Source organism: Vicugna pacos, chromosome 32 (assembly GCF_048564905.1).
Source record: "Vicugna pacos chromosome 32, VicPac4, whole genome shotgun sequence".
Classification (NCBI taxonomy): Eukaryota; Metazoa; Chordata; class Mammalia; order Artiodactyla; family Camelidae; genus Vicugna; species Vicugna pacos.
The window spans coordinates 15,150,894-15,168,449 of record NC_133018.1 but is presented as its reverse complement, the minus strand read 5'-3'; the positions used below and the strand labels follow the sequence as shown (position 1 = coordinate 15,168,449).

Genomic DNA, 17,556 nt, shown 5'->3' with positions numbered 1-17,556 from the left:
TATCACTTACATATGGAATCTAAAATATGACACAAATGATCTTATTTATGAAACAGAAACAGACTCATAGACATAGAAAACAAACTTATAGTTACCAAAGGGGACAGGGGATGGGGGAGGGATAACTTAGGAGCTTGGAATTAGCAGATACAAACTACTATATATAAAACAGGTAAACAGCAAGGTCCTACTGTCTAGCATGGGGAACTATATTCAATATCCTGTAGTAAACCACAATGAAAAAGAATGTGAAAAATATATATATATATATATATAAAACTGAATCACTTTGCTGTACACCAGAAACTAACACAACATTGTAAATCAACTGTATTTCAATAAAATATATATATTCAATTATATATATATATAAATGACTATTATATATATATATAATGACTATAATATATATATGTATATAAATGACTTAGTTTAGAAATGGGGTTTGAGGTGAAAGAGACTCCAGGGACAAAACAAACTGTGGGTGTGTGTGTGTGTGTGTGTGTACCCAGTCCAGCCCCTTTCCATCTGGCAATATGAATCTATCTGATGTGGTTGCTGTTGTTTATTTTGGTTTTGGATTTGAGATTAGATTGTCAAAGGGACCCAGTGTTACGCCTTGAGAAAGCCTTGGACGAGTTTCACTGGAAGCAGAAAAAAGACCAAAAGAAAAACTGGCACCGAGTCATCTGGCCACAGGTTGGCCGCGGTTAGTTACAGAGCGGTGGAGAGCCGGGAGTCTGAGGGCATGGAAACCCCTGCTGCTCTGGGTGGGACCGTCTGAACAGTGCCCCATGTCTTTCCTCTAGGGGATGGATGCGAGAACCACCCTGGTAGAAAATGTGGGTGAGCGTCAGGGTGGGGAACGTGCGTGGGGAGATCGCCAAGTTCTTAAGAGACTAGATTCTTCTAAGTGGAGGAGGTAGTTTTGCAGGGCAGCAGCTGGGAGTGCCTCTCTTGAGAATTCGGTATTCCAAGTGATGAAAGGTGAGGAGAGGCTGTTCGACCTTTTGCCAAGGTGACCTGGGACCCTCCCGGAAACTGAGCATGAGCCTATCTAGGCAACTGGGCCAGCCTACCCACTTCCCAACTTTTTTAGGATCAGTAGCCATGACACTAACTCAATCAGGCACCGGGCTAAGTGGTTTAGACGCATCACCTCTGTTAATTTCCATGGTACCCCTATGAGACCAAGACTTTCATTATCTCCATTGGAAACTTGAGGCACCTGAGACTCAGAGAGGTTAAACCACTTACACAGAGACACACAGCAAAGTCAGGCTCAATCCCAGGTTTTTCTGACTCCTAAGTCCTCCCTCTTAGCCTCGGCCTTTAAAAAAACACATCATTTTTTCAGTCCCAGGAAATATCCAGAGCCTCACATGCTGCTGATGAATAGCTGGCACTCATATCTGTCGGCCTCACTCCCAGGGAGGGACACAGCCCCTGGTGGGAACAGTGTGGGCACAAGAGATCCTGTGCGGGACCTGTCACTGCTTTGTCACAGTCCTCCTAGCCACATTCCCCACCCCCGACATAAAGTAAAAACTAACCGGCTCAAAAACGTATGGGAAATGGAAGGGTGCAGAGCTGGCAACCCTAAGCAGATTCAATTATTTGACAGCCAGCCAGGGCCAGGGGTGGCACTCCCTGCTGGGCAAAAGGGGAAGGGGATGAGCCAGGCAGATGAGGCTCCTTCCTCATGGAGATGGCTGCAAACAAGTAAACACACTCACCATGGGAGAGGACTAAGCGCTCTGGAATGAATGTGCAGGGTAGGCGGAGGACAGGCAGGTGGAAGTCATTCCTCGGGTCCTGTAGGTGTGCACTCGCCCCTGCCTGGGATCCCTGCCCCTCCCTCCTCCCTCCTCCCTCCTCCCCTTTCTGAGCCCCCTAGTCTGGGGGTGGGGGGGGGTGGATCTCATTCCCCCAGGCATGAACCTACATGTCAGTTTCTCTGACGCCTCCCTTGAATCCCCAAGGCGGTTTCAGGTGTCCCTTTGGACTCCCTCTCATTCTAGTGTCTAGCCTCCAGCTGTGCCACTTACTAGCTGTGTGACCTCAGGCTGCCAGTCCAGGCCTCCGTTTCTGCATCTGCAATGCGGGCGTAAGAATAGTACCTACCTGATTAGGAGTCCTGGGTCCTACACAAGCTGGGGCGGTGCTGCTGCTGTGTTATGAGGACCACGAGGTGGCTTGTACCACCCCGTGGGGTACCAGATCTGGGCGTCAGGAGACATACTCGGTGCCATCTAACTCAGTGGTTCTCAATCCTGGCTTCCTATCAGAGGGCCCTAAGGAGCCTTTACAAGTACTGTGGTCTGGCGTCCACCCTCAGCAATTCTTATGTGGGGTGGGTGGGACTCCAGTGTGGGTGGCTCCAGGAAGGTCCCAGGTGATTCTAATGTAGAGCCAGGGTTGGGATCCGCTGGTCTAAGCCCACCTCTTTCAACAGGTGGAGTAACTAGCGCCCAGAGGGGGCTTGACTGACTTAGGTCATGAAGCAAGCTAGGGGACCCTGCCTCTTGGGTCGTTTTATTTTCTGATGTTCCCCCCACCTTCTCTGGTCTGACTGCCTTGGCCTAGTGAAGTGCCGAGTGTGCCCCTGGGGCTGCGGAAGCTGAGGTGCACGCTGCTTCTGCCTCGTCCCTGCCAACCTGGCCGGAAAGAGGCGTCTCTGGAAGAGCGTCCATCTCCCCGGAGACTGGGAGGGAGTGGGGGGCCTGTTCAAGCCAATCTTGGGAAGTACAAACACCAGGATCCCTGTAACTGGGATCCAGAACACACATAGCAGGGCCAAGACCTCCTCCATCAGTCACCGAGGGGTGGCTGGCTGGCTGGCGTCACAGGGACCACCTCCTGGCAAATACGCTTTCCCAGAAAAAGTCATCAGAGGCCCTTATGGTGGCAGGGCCAGCTCTGAGCTGAGGGGCTCAAACCGTCGGAGGTGGAGAGCTGCCGCAGAAGTGGCCCTGAGCCCACGGACTTAGGTTCAAATATCCACTAGCTACGTGGACTTCTATGAGCCTCAACTTTCTGCTCTGTCAAATGGGGCTAAATGGGGTTGTTACGAAGAAAATGAGTTAATGTATGCAAAGGGCTTGACACATGAGAATTGACTCATAAAAGGCGGCAACAGCCACAGCAACAACAACAATAATAATACTGTTTATTCATGAAGCCTCAAAAGAGGACACTGATTGTTGCCTTAATCAAGCCACTTTGGGAAGAAAGAAATCAGTGTGTAGGGGGAAGGGGAGGGAGGGGTGGGCAATGGCACTGGATTTACCCCCAGGGAGGTTTCTCCAGGGAGCTTTTCAAACGTGGGATGGTGGTAACCTGTTTTGTTTGATCTTTCCCCCTTAGCTAATTAATAACCCACTTAGCTGTAAATGAGGGGCTGAAACAGCTTCCCAGGAGGCCTGGGGGTGGGGGTGAGGGTTGGATTGAGACACCTCCTCCTGTCTGGCCCCTGGGATGATGTATATTACCTCTGTGTGTGTCTTTACAATTTTGTCTTGAGCCACAGTGTTTAAAAAAGGAATGAGTTACGAACATTTTAAAAATCAGGAAATTCTGTCTAAAAATTCAGATTCTCCTGAGAAATTGGGAGACCCCGAGCTGAGATTTCTACCTGGCACTGGTAGAATGGGATCCTCGGATCGCCAGAGCCCTCACCCTGTCCACTTCCCTCACCTGGCTGCCCCTGTGGGTATTGTCAATCCCTGTCCTCTACGGCAAGAAACTTCCACACTCGACACTGAGAGGCCTCTGCAGGGTCTCGAAGGGCCCCCGTGTTCCAAGCCGGCTGCTTTAGGCTGTTTCATGAGCATCCGTTCCATAGCTCAGCCTCCGGTTAGGAACCAGGATACGCTTACTGACAGTCACTGAGTGGTCTCCATGCATCACTTTTTCTTGCTTTTTTTTTTTTTTTTTGAACCTCCATTCCATGAGTTCCCACAGCTGCCCAGGGAGGCAGCTGTCACTGTCCTCATTCCACAAATATACAAACCAAGCCCCAGCCGGGTGTGGTCCTTGCTCCGTGGCACCCTGCTGTAACGGCAGGGTCCAGATTAGACTCCAGGTCTTTGAACTCCCAGTTCTGTGCCCTACACTGAACTTCCTCCTGGGGTCTGGAGTCAGTCTGCCTGGATCCTGTCATCCCTCCGTGGCCTTGGGCAGGTGACTCTGCTCTTCTGGGCCTCAGTTTCCTTCTTGGTAGAAAGGAGGTCCTAATACCGCCACCTAATACAGGGTTGTGCTGAAGATGAAGACAATGCGTGTAACGGGCTTAGGGAAAGGTGGACGTTACTCATGTGTATCTGAAACCAAAATGCTTCCAGGTCTGTTTGGAAGAGGGAAGGAGATGAGCCTTGTGACGACCCGTGGCAGGTGCTGCCTGGCTGCTCTCTGTCCCCATCTCCCCGCACCCCTCCCTCCGCTTCTGGGCACCCTACACAGACAGAGGACGCTGGGCTGCGTACAAGAACACCATACCATGGGAACTTTTATTGGAACAGAGACATATTTCGTACAGGCTGAAAAATTGGAAACCTCGGGAAGGTTATGCTTAGCCGTGGACACCAGATATCAAACAATCCGTGGCTGCTGTGTCGCTGGGTAGAGGCCAGGGTCCCAAGATGTGGGAGGACACAGGAGCTTCTCCCCCTCTGTTGAGGGTGTGCGGGCAGAGGCCGGCCGCTCAGGCTGAGTTGGGCTGGTGGTGGGTCCCCCGGTTTGGGGTTTTCCAGTGGGGAGTTCCAGCCCCCGAAGTGGAGAAATGGCCCCTGCATGCACCAAGCCCCCTGGGCTCATGTGGTAGATTGTACCAGGTCTGTGGCCAATGACTGCTTGAGGAAACAGCTGGGAATTGGGAGAGAAAAAAATCCAGCACAAAGAGAAGTCCTCACAGCCCAGGCCCAGCAAGAAAGAGCCACCCAGGAGAGCGCGGGGCACAGACTTGGGCAGATCAGAGCTCAGGGGAGCCCAAGCATGTCAGTTCCCCCTTCCTGGGCCTCAGGTTTCTCATCTGAAAAATGGCAATATGACCTACATCACTGGCTTGTATGAACAATTGTACAAAATATGGCCCGACATGCTACATGGTGGTCCAGAGCACAGTGAAGCCATCCTGGTCTTTCCTTTGATGATGCTGGATGGCTGGGCTTGGAGAGAAGCTTATATATACGGCTTTAACCCAGGCCACAAGAGCTACCAGCTGGCAGCACCCGGAGGTCTCCCACACCCGACTGCAGCACTCAGCAACTCCCCCGGCTCTACAAATGAAGTCCATGCCCTACGTTTTTCTTTTCTTTCTTGGGAGACACCCTTCAACCTATAGTCAGTGGAAGACACAAAGGACCCTACACCTGACAGTTTGGAACTCCCAGCATCAGAGTTAGAACCCCCTCCTCTCCAGTGTAAGTCAAGCCCCATTTTACAGACGATAAGACTGAGGCCCAAGATCCTCTCCATTTCACCCAGACACACACACACACACACACACACACACACACACACACACACACAGGCAAGAGAACCGTGAAGGAATGCTGTTCCAGTCTCTTTGGCTCAGCTTGTTAGAAGATGAGGCATAGCTTTTCTTGGCCAGAGGAAAGGAATTATAATTTTCATGCTCTCTTTCTCTCTCTCTCTTCTTTTTTCAAGGAGTTGTGATTTTTTAATAGAAGTTAGTTCGTGCACAGGCATTTTATTCCTCAATTAATTTCCATCGAAATGAGGTTTTCCCGGAGATAACCAGTGTTTTAGTTCCATTTGAACTTAATTTGTATGACTGAAGCCTCCGTTTCTGCCAATTCCAATTTGCTGGGTGATTCTACCACTCATTACGTGGGCAATAAATGCCCCCACTGCAGCCAGCCACACCCGGAGCAGAGAGATGGACCCATTTCCAATAGCAATTGAGGGGAAGAGGTGGGGGGGGGGGAGGTCCCTCTCCTCTCCCAATTTCACTCAATAAATAGGAAATAAATTATTAAACAAGCCACGTTCTGATGAGGGGGTCCCCCCATCATGGTATTTACAATGCAAAACCACTACCACCAAAAAAACAAAACAAATCTCAAAAAAAAGAAAAAGAAAGAAAGAAAGAAAGAAAGAAAGAAAGAAAGAAAGAAAGAAAGAAAGAAAGAAAGAAAGAAAGAAAGAAAGAAAGAAAGAAAATTAACTCAATACAACAGCCACAGAGGGTAGATGACAACTCCATCAAGGTCACCAGCTCGTGGGTGCAGAAGGGGAAAGGAAGAGGTTGCAATACAGCATTGCTTGATGACACTGTTATCGACTGTAATTTCCCAGCTGGACACAGTTGGTCAGAGGAGAGGGTGTGGTTTGACGAATCCTGTTTTGTTTTGAATCAAACAAAATTTTCTATTCAGCTGGAGAAGAAAAAAATCAGGGCGAGACACATGCACGTGAAACTGTTTTGAATAGTCGTGGGAAGGAATACAGCAGAAGAGAAGATTAAAGTGGGACTTGAGAAAAGAAGAAATGGGCTTTCAAACCATTGGGAGCCCCCCAGACGTTAGCCTCTTCAAGCAAAACCTTTTGGGAAGGAGGAGGGGTCTGAACACCTGAAGGGACAGGGGCTCTCTGGGACTGAGACCCTCGCGGCTTTTAAACAGCTTAATTTTCTTTTGCTTCTGAAAGACTGACTTCCCTTCGGAGAAGGGGAGAGAGGGAGCTAGGAATGCAGTCAAACCTGGATGAAGAAGAACGTTCCTGGGTGGGGGCTTGAATTAGCTTTTCTGAATCAACTGGAGTTCACGTTGTTGCTTTTCCATGTTACTCTCAAGATTGAGAACCTCTAAAAATGTCTGCGGATGTTTTCCTTTTTCCTCGTAAGTCTCAGTGAACTCACTCTGTCTTTGAAAAACTGCCCAGGGCTTGGGTTAACATTCTGGGTTGTATCTCAAAAACTCCTCCACTTCTGAAAGGGGGAGACTTTGGTCCAGAAAAGGGGAGCAACTTTCCCAGTGTCACTCACCTGGGCAACACCCAGGAAGATCGAAGGGCTGCATGTTGCTCGACCTCAAGCCACATCTCCCTCCCATTTTCCATACTGGTTTTAGAAACAGGTCCTCACCGTGAGCACTTTTCAGGTGATCTGTCTCACTCCTTGGGAGCAGGAGTGTAATGAGGGGGAAGTGGGCAGAGGAACAGTAGTGCCAGGGATCGGGGGTTCTGGTTAAACAAGGTTACCAGTGCCCCAATGAGAGTTTTATTTTTGGATGGGGGAAAAAAAAAGAAGGAAATGTAATGGAAATTATAGAAACACACCAAGTGACAGGGAGGGACAGAGATCCCCCCCAGGAGGCCCGAAGCTCTTGTACACTCTGCCCAGGCTACAGGCACTCCCTCGATCGGGCTGCTTGGGTGAGGGCAGAGTAAAGTCACATTGCCAGGGAAACAACCAGGGATGTTGCAAAAGTCTCACCAAACCCAAAGCTGGTCCAGGCAAACTGGCCGTTTCAAAGCAGTAAATCATGACTTTGGAAAGGGCAGGAGCCGTCGCCAGCCAGCAGTCAGAAGACACTGCTAGTTGGTCAGAGAGGCAAGACTGGTGAAGACTTCAGGATCCTGATTCCCAACACAGGTTCTGAAATGACCTTCTTGGTGGTGGTGGGGGGGGAGAACCTCTGGCTGCTCCTTTCATCTTGTTTGTTTTCTCATTTCAAAATAGCTATGTACTCTCTCCCGAGATCACGGCAAAAGCCTTCTGCTTTGGGTCTGTGTGTCTCTCTCCCAAGATGAGTGATACCTGGTCACAAGGCAGGTGTGTCCACAGAAGAGCCTTGAGATCTCAGAAGGGAGAAATTAGCTAAGGGAGAGTCAGAAGCATGTGTAGCTTGCATCAAACCAATGAGGTATGCTCAAAAAAGCAAATGATCTCGCCCACTAATATATGCCCTGGAACAAGGGTGAGATTAAGATGTGCACATCTTGTGCCTCCCTAAAGACCTTTCTGCAACTTTTGCCTTAGATGCTAACTTTAGACGCCAACCCCCACATGAGCTGTGACTCCACTGTGTCCGTTCGGCACCTTAGCACATAAGCCTCTTGACTGTTTGCACGTTTTTGATACGTCACGTTTTTGATACATCAGTCAGGTAGCTGGTGCGCCAGATGCTGGGATGCAGACCTGAACTTCACTGGATGTGGACTGAGTCACGAACTGAAGTGCTTCCAGTCCACCTCCAGGACGTCCCGGGGTTAGAGCCCTGTGGGTCTCGCCTTTAGGGAAAAGGGCCAACATCCCCACCCATATCCAACCTCTCAAATCCCATCCATAGAGACGTGAGGAAGACAAAAGAGAGATGCACAAAAATCATCTGGGAGCCCTCCCTCCTCCCCAACCACACAAACACACATACGCACACACTCTCCATATAAATAAATAAATAGTGGAATACTGCTAATGGCAACCGAGAGAGAGAGAAAGAGAGAGAGATTACATAAATAAATAAATAAAGATAAATAAATAAAATAAATAAGAGGTTTGCTAGGAGCGCCAGGCAAAGCGGTCCCCTGGAGTTGCTCGAAGGAAGGCAGTCTGGGTGGGAGGCTCTCAGGCCTCTCACTGCTGTCCTGCTAAAGGAGGCTCTATGGCTCCGGAAAGCCTTTGTCTCCACGAAGGGAGACTAGATTCCAGTCTGGGTTCCTGGGTGGGGAAGAGGGTTATTTACAGTTGCTGTACATGCCCTCCCAGGGCACCGGCCCCGTCCCAGGCACCTGCCATCAGGCCTTCTGCGGCGACAGCACTGGCATCCATTAGTCTTGGCGGGGGAGGTGGGGCCCAGGTCTGGGCCAGAGAGCATCATGGAAAGACCAGGTCCTCCACTGCTGCCGGCACCTGGTTCCGCTCTCCCGATGGAGGAGGAACTTTCTCGGTGGCTGCAGGGCAGCCTCTGGTCCCAGGGGCTGATGTGATGGGAAAGACCGGGGAGGGGGAATGTCACTGCTTCCAAGAAAAAGGATTTTTTTTCATATGTTTCCCCCCTGGGGTGTAAGGTATAAAGAATATTTGGTCCCTGCTTCCCAAAGCCCCAGGATCCAAAGCTGGGAGCTGTCCTCTCTCGCTCTCTCCCTCCCTGCCCTGTCCTGGCTGCTGTTGCCACCACAAACTTGAAACTCTCCCGCAAGGCCCCGGAAAGCCAGTCAGCTGGTGAGGGGGATGCCCAAAAGTTTATTTTAAGGATCTTCTCCCTCATGCCCCTGTTCTCAGTGCCTTCCGTGCATGAAGCAGCTGGTGGTACTTGTGTTTTAGAGATCAGCTTACCCTCACTGCCCAGCCCTGGGGAGGGTGGGGAGGTGGGAAGTGGGGTGAGGCAGAAATGAAGGCGGGGCTTTCCCAGGCTGCTAGGAAACTCTGGAACCAGTGGGGATCTACGGAACATTCAAGCCCCTTTCCCCCCAGACTCTCTAGATTTGGATCTTTCCCCCTAAACCTGAGCTGCTGTGCCCCATTCTGGCAAAATTCCTGAGAGGCAAAGGGGATGACTTAGGCTCAGGGTGGGTGGGTGGGTGCTCGGCTGCACTGGGTAGGCTCCAGGGTGTGGCAGTCTGGGCCATGGGGAGGGGGCAGGCAGGCGCCAACCGGAGGGTAAGGCCAGACTGGCTGGCGCTGGGGCCTGGCAGCTGGCCATGGCACTGGGGAATGTGCAGCAGATGGTCCCGTGGAATTCAGTGGGTGCCAGCTAATGGGGCCGAGGCAAATTTGGGAAGTGGGGCTACAGACCAAGCTGTCCTAACCGTCCACTGTGTCCTTTCTCAGAGGTCACAGGGTCCCTGTGAACAGCCAAAAGGCATTTTGTGTAAGTTGTGTGACGGCCTCTCCATGGCTAGGAACTGCTGGGCTCTTCTTCCTGGAGATGCTGAGACACTGGGAGCAGCAGATTGACCCCCCTCCTTTCTGCTTCTGTGACTGGAGAGTCCATCCCCCATCTCCCGACACCTCCCACCAACTGAAATGTCCACATCCCCTGCTCTAGGACCCAACAGCCGTCCAGCTTTTGCTCCGGCCTAAGTGGGGAAGTGAAAGGCCTGGGCCCCTCTTCTGGGCCAGAGCTGCCCCTGGCCTCCTCTCATCTCCGTCCCCTACCCCCTTGGGGGTCCATACACGTGCAGCCAGGAGACTGGATGAGGGGAGAATGAGGGCAGATGTGACGAATTACCACTGGCCTTTGTATGCTTCCCGCGAGCAGTGGGTTAGAAGAACTCTCTACATTTTCCTGGCCAGGCCCAAACTTTTGAATCATGGGCCCATTGCTTCTTACAAACCTTTGAGGGTTTTTTTGTGCCAACAGAAGGTGGTTCTGTCCATAAGCTCAGGCCTGAACTGAACCCCAGGGTGGTGCGGTGGAGGCTCCCAGCAGCTCGACATAGAGGCTGAAGCCCTGATACCCTCTTTTTCTCCTCCCCAGGAGCGCAGGAAGGACGGGGCCCGGGAGCCCTCAATGTCTGTCACCAGGGAGAATGCAGGGTGGGCAGGGAGTAGGGGAGGCTGGCAGAGAGAAAGGGGCCCCTGCAGGCAGTTGGCTCAAAGGAGAGCGGTGCTTAGCGCCTCGTGCTGGAGTAGCTGTCCGCAGAGCTGTAGCTCCCGCTGCGACTCCGGCTGCGGCTGCGGCTGCGGCTGCGGGAGCCCAGGCTGGGGCTGCGGGAGCTGCAGCTGCTGCTCGTGCGGGTCCGGCTGCGGCTGCGGCCGCGGCTGCGGCTGCGGGAGTAGCTCCGGCTGGCTGAGCGGCTGCTGCTGCTGCTGTACCAGGAGGAGGTGCTGCTGAGGCCGCTGGACGAAGAGGGGCTGGGCCGGTAGTAGGGGATGGGGCGCTTCCGGGCACTGCAGAGACCAGAGGGAGAATGCATGAGGGCAAGATTCCTCCCAGCCTCAACCCAGGGAGCACCAGCATCGTCCCAAGAGGCACTTCCCAGCCCCTTAGGAAAAAAATTTCCCCTTAACACTTCTCTTGTGGTCCTGAGAACATCAAGGTGGTCTCAGTCTAGGGCTGGTATGTTTTAAGTGATAGCCTCCCTTTTTTAACACAGCGAGGCTGGGCTCAGAGAGACCCTCCAGCTGGCAACAGAATCTACATCTAAACTTTAATCATAGTTTTGTTTTGCTATTTTCACTTTTACTAGGATATTCTATGTATGGCAAATGGCTGAGTTTCCATTTCCTGTAGTGTATCAAGTTTCCTTTTGAAATAAATGTATGGACCTGTAAAAAGGGGCATTTCTATTTAAAGAAAATCAAGTAAATAGTACACGTAATAAGCAGAGGAGGCAAAAGTGGTGGGTGACTGAAGTCTGGGAAACTCTGAATGGGTTCATCCAGATGGACTACTGGGGGCTGAGTAAGGAAACCAGAGTCTCCTGGAAATGCCACTCTCTTTATCTCAGCCTTCCTCCAAGTTCACCCCAAGGACACCTCTGAAAGTTAAGGCAGTGGGTGTAGGGACTCCCTTCTGTGCTAGGCCGATGTAGGGTATTGTGTGAGACATCTGAGCAGATGACACCGTCACCCTGTCTCACTGTCTTTTTCCTCCTCCTGGTCACCTCCAGGGAGGAGGCACTGGGCAGCCAGGTTCCCCCTTTCTTTGTGGGACTCTGGACTGAGTGACCCTTGGAGAACCAGGAGGAAGGCCAACTGATTGTCAAGAGCCATTTTTAGGGCAGCACTCAGCCATTCTCTCCATTTCAAGGCCTGAGAAAGTTGTTTCCACTCAGACCTTAGGCTTCTCTTTTAGGGTTTTTCTCATCTAAGACCTCACCCGTGACAGACACCTTTTCCACCTAGCATGACCATTCAGTCCCTCACGATGGCACACAGTGGGTTCTGGTGCATTCACATCTCTCTGTCCCCTTTCATTTCGTCCTTGTGATACTCCTGGGAGTTATTTCCTCCAATAGTTCATGGGTGAGGAAACTGAGATTCTGGGAGGTGAAGAGACTTCCCCAGCTCACCTGGAAAGCGCCACAGCCAGGACTCCACTCCACATCATGCGTTCTCCCTTACCCACCAGGCCTCCTTCCAAGTCCTTCTGGCACCTGAACAATGCTGTTTGCCCCTTTACACTTGGTTCTCGGTATAATTACACATGGGTCTACTTAAGCCTTGCATCTGGGCATGTGGGTCTAAGGGTGGAGGTCTGTCGCCATTGCCTGGCTCCACCAAGAGGCAAAGTCCGGTTCTATTCCTTGCTTTGGCCCCCGCTTCCAGGCCAGACCTCAGTCTATGGCCCAGCTCTGCCTCCCTGGCCCCAGCCGCATCCATTTTCGGGCCACACCTTTCCCGCCACTCCGGATTCCTCAGGCTGGCCCCACCCCCCACGCCGCAATCCCACTCTAGCCCCGCCCCACCCCGTCCTGGGCCATGCCCGCTTCTCCCAGGCTGCCAGCGTGTTTGGGGGTGCTCATTCAGCCAGAGGCTTCAAACAGAAACCTCTTTTCAATGGTTGGGGAGGTCCCTGAGTTTCCACAATCCTGAAATCCAGCCCTAAGGAGGCCTGGGTAGAGCTTGAGGCCAGAACGTGTGGGAAGAGGGTGGGAGTGGAGGTGGAGACGGGTACCCGGCCCACCTGGCCTCACCTCGTTATCCTCCGCGCCTCCAGGTGGCTCGGGGAGTCTCTCCGGCGCTTCCGCATGGGCGAGTAGGACCGGCGTCTCCGACGAGCTCGCTCGCGCTCCCGCTGCTGCGAGTCCTTCTCGCTGTACTTGGGGTCCCGCTCCCTGAAGGGGTGCGGTGAGGGGGCGTTACTAGGGAGCTGGTGCGGGCTGGCTTTTCCGTGTGAGCGAGTGGGAGAGGAGCACTCACTTCCTCCTTACCTGTACCCTCCACCCGTCTGTAGCAGGGGATGCGATCTGCATGGGGCTGAGGTGAGGGGGTGCGGCTGGGCATGTGTAAGGGCGTCGGCCTTTGAAGGTGGGTATTGCAGGGGTGAGGATGAGAAAGTTAGGTGGGCCCAGGTGCAGAGTAAGAATCAGAACACAGGGATGAGGGGTCGTTTTGGGTGTGTGAAGAGGCGCAGAGCTGGGGATGTGAATTCTGACGAGTGGCTGGGACTCAAAAGATGTGGTTCGGGCCTCACTGCCATTCCCAATAGGACAAAGGGAACCACTAGGGTTCCTTAATCATCTCCCCATCCGTAACCGTAAGCGGCAGGGCTTGACTTGCGAGGAAAGGGCGGGGCTTGGGAAACGTTCCAGAGAGGCGAGTCGGCGAGGCGGAGCCTAGCCCGAGGGGCGGGGTCAGTCCCGGGGGGCGGGGCGGTACCTGCTGGGGCTGTAGCGGGAGTAGCTGGGGCTGCGGCGGGATCGAGAGCTTCTGCCAGGCGGGCTCCTCTTGCCAGACTTGGAGGAGTAGCTAGGAGAGCGCGAGGAGGACCTGGAGGAGGGGAGACAGCCTCTGCCGAGCCTGCTGAGCTCCGCCCGGGTCGTCCTGTCTGTCTAGCATTGTATTCAACCGGTCCCCAGGCCTTTTTATTTCTGGAGGCCAGGCACAGGAACCAAGCCCTTACCTGAGAATGAAATCCCCTCCCTTTTGGATGGTTAATAATAATACGACAGCTTCCTCCTGTTGAGTTCTTACCATCCTGCCCACTCATGGGCTGTGTGACCTTGGGCAGGTGATGTCTCTGTGCCTCTGTTTTCTGATCTGTAAAATGGGCGTGATGATACTTACCCTATAGAATTGTAAACTAAGTCAGTAAACTAGGGTAAATCATTTAGCATCTTGGCATAGAGCCAGCACACAGGAAATGTTAGCTATGATTGTTAGATATTTACTATGTGCCAGACTTTGAACTAATGTTTTGTGTGTATTACCTCCTTTAATCCTCAGCAGATCCTGGGATTAGGTACTGTTATCAATCCCATTCTATACATGGGAAACAGAGGCACAGAAAGGTGATGTAATTTGTTCAAGGTCACTCAGCTGGTAAGGGATTTGAACCCAGGTCTGTTTGGCTACAAAGTGCTCCTGATGTCTGCTAGACTATGTTGTGTGTATCCGAATTACTATTGCAGTCTTCTTCCCTCTCTGCTAATGCCTCCCACTTTTAGAAAGCTACTCCCTTGGTTTCTCTACCAGTTTCCCAGGAGTGTCTACCCTTCTTTCTCCAATAGTTTCATCTCACCTATGCTATTTGATCGGGTAGTAGTTACTGCCAGGACTGGGAGGGATTACATGGCCACGTGCTCAGTGGGAAAGAGGGCTGTGATGGATTAGCAATGTCTGCTATGGGCACAAGAATGAGCAGGAGGGACACTCTCTCATGCTCTGTTTTTGTCAGCTTTCCCTCCCAGGAACACTAGCAAAATTTTCCTATCTACTCCTTTCAATTTGAAAAGAATTCTTGCTATCAACTGCCCTCACCTAGGTGTTCCTGAGTCTTCTCCTGCTTTCTTAGGTGATCATAATAACTATGCCCATTAAACACTGCCCTGGGACTCTGTTCTTACATGCTGCCCAGGGGGATGAAGAGAGTCTGGACAAGGAGCAGCTCCTCCAATCTTAGTGCCCTGGGACAGTGGCTATGGCCCCTGGAAAATTTGCTTTTGCCAACCTGCTCTTTGGCTATACATTGAGAGATGTTACAAAAAGAGTCAAGATGAAACATATTTTTGGACACGTTGAAAGGATATCAGACATGTTTATCCCCTACACCACATAGTGTCCCTTTTCTGTGGAGCCATATGAGGCATTTTCCACACTTAAAATCAGAAATAACTGCTCTTCCAAGCAACTGATTCCAATCTTATCTTTTTTTTAACAATGTAATGGGGCAATCTCCCTTTTTGCTTTGTCTTCCGGGGAGCTCTGAGTCACATTTGCAGCCCACCTCCAGAGCAACTCTAGTCCTCCCTTGGTTTCTATGGGGGATTGGTTCCAGGAGCCCCTGAGGATACCAAAATCTGCAGATGCTCAAGGCCTTATATATAATGGTACAGTATAATGAACATATTGGCCTTTCATAACCAGGGATGTAAAACCCACAGATACAGAAGGTTGTACAGAATGGTAGGACAGGCCTCTGGCACTTAACCTTCCTCCTGATTTAATTTTATTTCTCTCTTATTTTTCCCTGTTAACTTAATTTGCTCTTCGATTTATACGTCTACCATGTTGAGTATTTCTGGCAGCTTCCTTGCCTCCTTATTTGAAATGAACTGGCTTTGAAGTAATCACCTAAGTAAGCACTCTTTTTCGATTGCATGGTTGCAAAAGAGGAACAGCCAGGGTGCTGTTGGAAAATTCCTGTTTATAGAGGGAAGCTGGACTCCATGAAGCCATGAGCTGATTAGATTGGATGGAATGTTCCAATTTCTGAGATCTCACATCTCTGCATTCTGCTATATCATTATTCCAGTTGAGAAAATCAAGCAATAACCAATGGTTATTGGAATTGAGTAAATGCAAAATGGGTACAATCCTTCTCTCTGTATCCACGCCCCTTGCAATGTGACATTGCAGCTTCTTCCATTAAGAGGAGCAGCCCTTGCTTCTATCTGGGTTGTGATCTTGTGACTTGCTCTGGCTAAGACAGTGGCAGAAGAAGTCACGTCTGTTCCAATCCTAGGAATCCCTGCATACTACTGCTCTCTCCTGGAGCCTTGTCATCGCCATGTGAATAAGCCCAGACAAGCCTGTTGGAATACATGAGGCCACATGGAGAGAAATGAATCAGCCGGGGACATCCAAACCAGGCAGCCCCCAACCAACCACCAGCTGATGGAAGAAACAGGCATGAGTTCAGAAGAACCACTCTGCTGAGCCCAGCCCAAAGCACTGGCGCACAGAATCAGAAACTAAGTAACTATTTATTGTTAAGGATGCTGAGTTTGGGGGTGATTTTTATGCCCTGGAAGATAACTGATGCACATGAGCTCATCCTCATGCCAATAAAAACAATCAAAACTGATATTATGTTCCAAGAACTGATCTAAGTGTTTTATAGTCCTCAGAACAATCCTTCAGGGTAAATATTTTGTTATGGTTTTCAGGTTTTCATTTTGCAGGCGAGGAAATAAGGCTCAGAGAGGTTAACTGATGCACAAGGCCACCAGCTAGTAATGGACAGAATGGGTCTTCACACTGAAGTCTGTCCCGAAAGGACATCTTCAGTCACTCTAACTAGCTCCCTGAGGAGGGAAGTGCGCTCACCTTTTCCCAGAGGATGTGGATCGGCTCCTGGTGTACCTGGGGGAGGCCCGGGGGTTTGGGGATCGGGAGGAGTGACTGGAGGAGTGGCTGCTGGCGTAGGAGGAGCTGCGGGAGCACCCTCTCATGGGGGAGCTCCGGGCTGTGGATGGGACCAAACTGGACTTCTTCACCTCAGTGCATTCCAGGCATGGTGACTGAAATCCTCTGCAACGGGGGAGAACGTATGTTAGCACTGGGTGCCCGCTGGTCTGGGGGCATCTTGAGCTGATACTCACCTCCATACCTCTGGGAGGTAAGTCTGGTTGGGGGACCTCCAGTGTGTTATCACAGCCCCCAGCCTCAAAGCCTCTCCCAACCCTAGACGGCTCAGTTGGTTTTATAATTTTGCCTCTTGCTCCCCTAGACACTGAACTCCTTGGGAACAGGACTCATGTCTCTCTGGACACTGTTTCCCAGCACCTAGAACAGAGCCTGATACACACATCCTAGGTCATCCATAAACAGCTGTGGAATAAACAGGTTGAGCCTCTAAGTGTCCTGGGCGCTTCACAAGCATCATCTCATTTAATCCTCCCAACAACCTTATGAAGTTGGCACTTAATATCCTTTATTTACAGAGAAGACTCAGAAGGGCTAGCTACCTGCGCAAGGCCACCCAGAGTCTCAAACTCCCATCTGTCCAGCTCCGAAGCCCGTGTCCCTGCTACTGTGCCAGCCCCTGCCTTCACTGTCTAGGGACCCCCTGATTTAGAGCTGCTGTCTCTTCCATTCCGCCCTCTGCTCATAGCTGACAGGACATAAATAGCCATGGATTTAAAGATTATTTCTATTTCAAAGTGAAAGGCTGGGTCTGAATTATTTAATTTGGCTGTCCCCGCAGATCAAATTGAACAGGGAACTGCTCATGCCATGCAGGCTTAACGCCAGTTCTGGAGATAGATCTGTGTTTCAGTCCTGGTGCGCCGGCGTCTCATTAACTGAGTTTCTTAACTACGTGGAGCCTCAGTTTTCCCATTAGCTGAAAAAGAGGCATAACAGTACTAGTCCCGTAAAGGCTTTATAAGGAGTTCAGGAAGATTATCCAAGGAAAGCATTTGGCATGGTACCGAGCATTTAGTCAGGGCTCCGTAAATAGTAGCTGCTATTATTATTGTTGCTTTTGCTGTTGCTGTTCTCAGTACTTCCTGCAGATTGCTCTGAAATATATCAGTACATATCTGGGAGCATCACCGCCTGTTTCCGGAGACACTGATGTTTGCTCTGACCCAGCCCTGGCTCCCAGCCAAGCTTGGGTGTGACCTGAGCCAAGGATGTCCGGAGACAGGCAAACCCAAGGTCAGGTCCATGTGGGGATGCCAAGCTGTTTGTGCAGGACTGAA

General features: G+C 51.1%; 1 protein-coding gene across 1 annotated transcript in view; it reads right to left on the bottom strand.

The window, feature by feature from the left end:
* Nucleotides 1–9,185: 9,185 nt before the first annotated feature.
* Nucleotides 9,186–17,556, bottom strand: part of SRRM4 (serine/arginine repetitive matrix 4) — a 141,740-nt gene continuing 133,369 nt past the window's right edge. The window contains exons 10-13 of the mRNA XM_031670023.2: nucleotides 16,178–16,381; nucleotides 13,289–13,399; nucleotides 12,604–12,744; nucleotides 9,186–10,855 (exon numbers count right to left, since the gene is read on the bottom strand). Of these exons, the coding sequence (XP_031525883.2) occupies nucleotides 10,576–10,855; nucleotides 12,604–12,744; nucleotides 13,289–13,399; nucleotides 16,178–16,381 (736 nt within the window). The 3' untranslated portion in view covers nucleotides 9,186–10,575. The remainder of the gene's footprint in view (nucleotides 10,856–12,603; nucleotides 12,745–13,288; nucleotides 13,400–16,177; nucleotides 16,382–17,556) is intronic.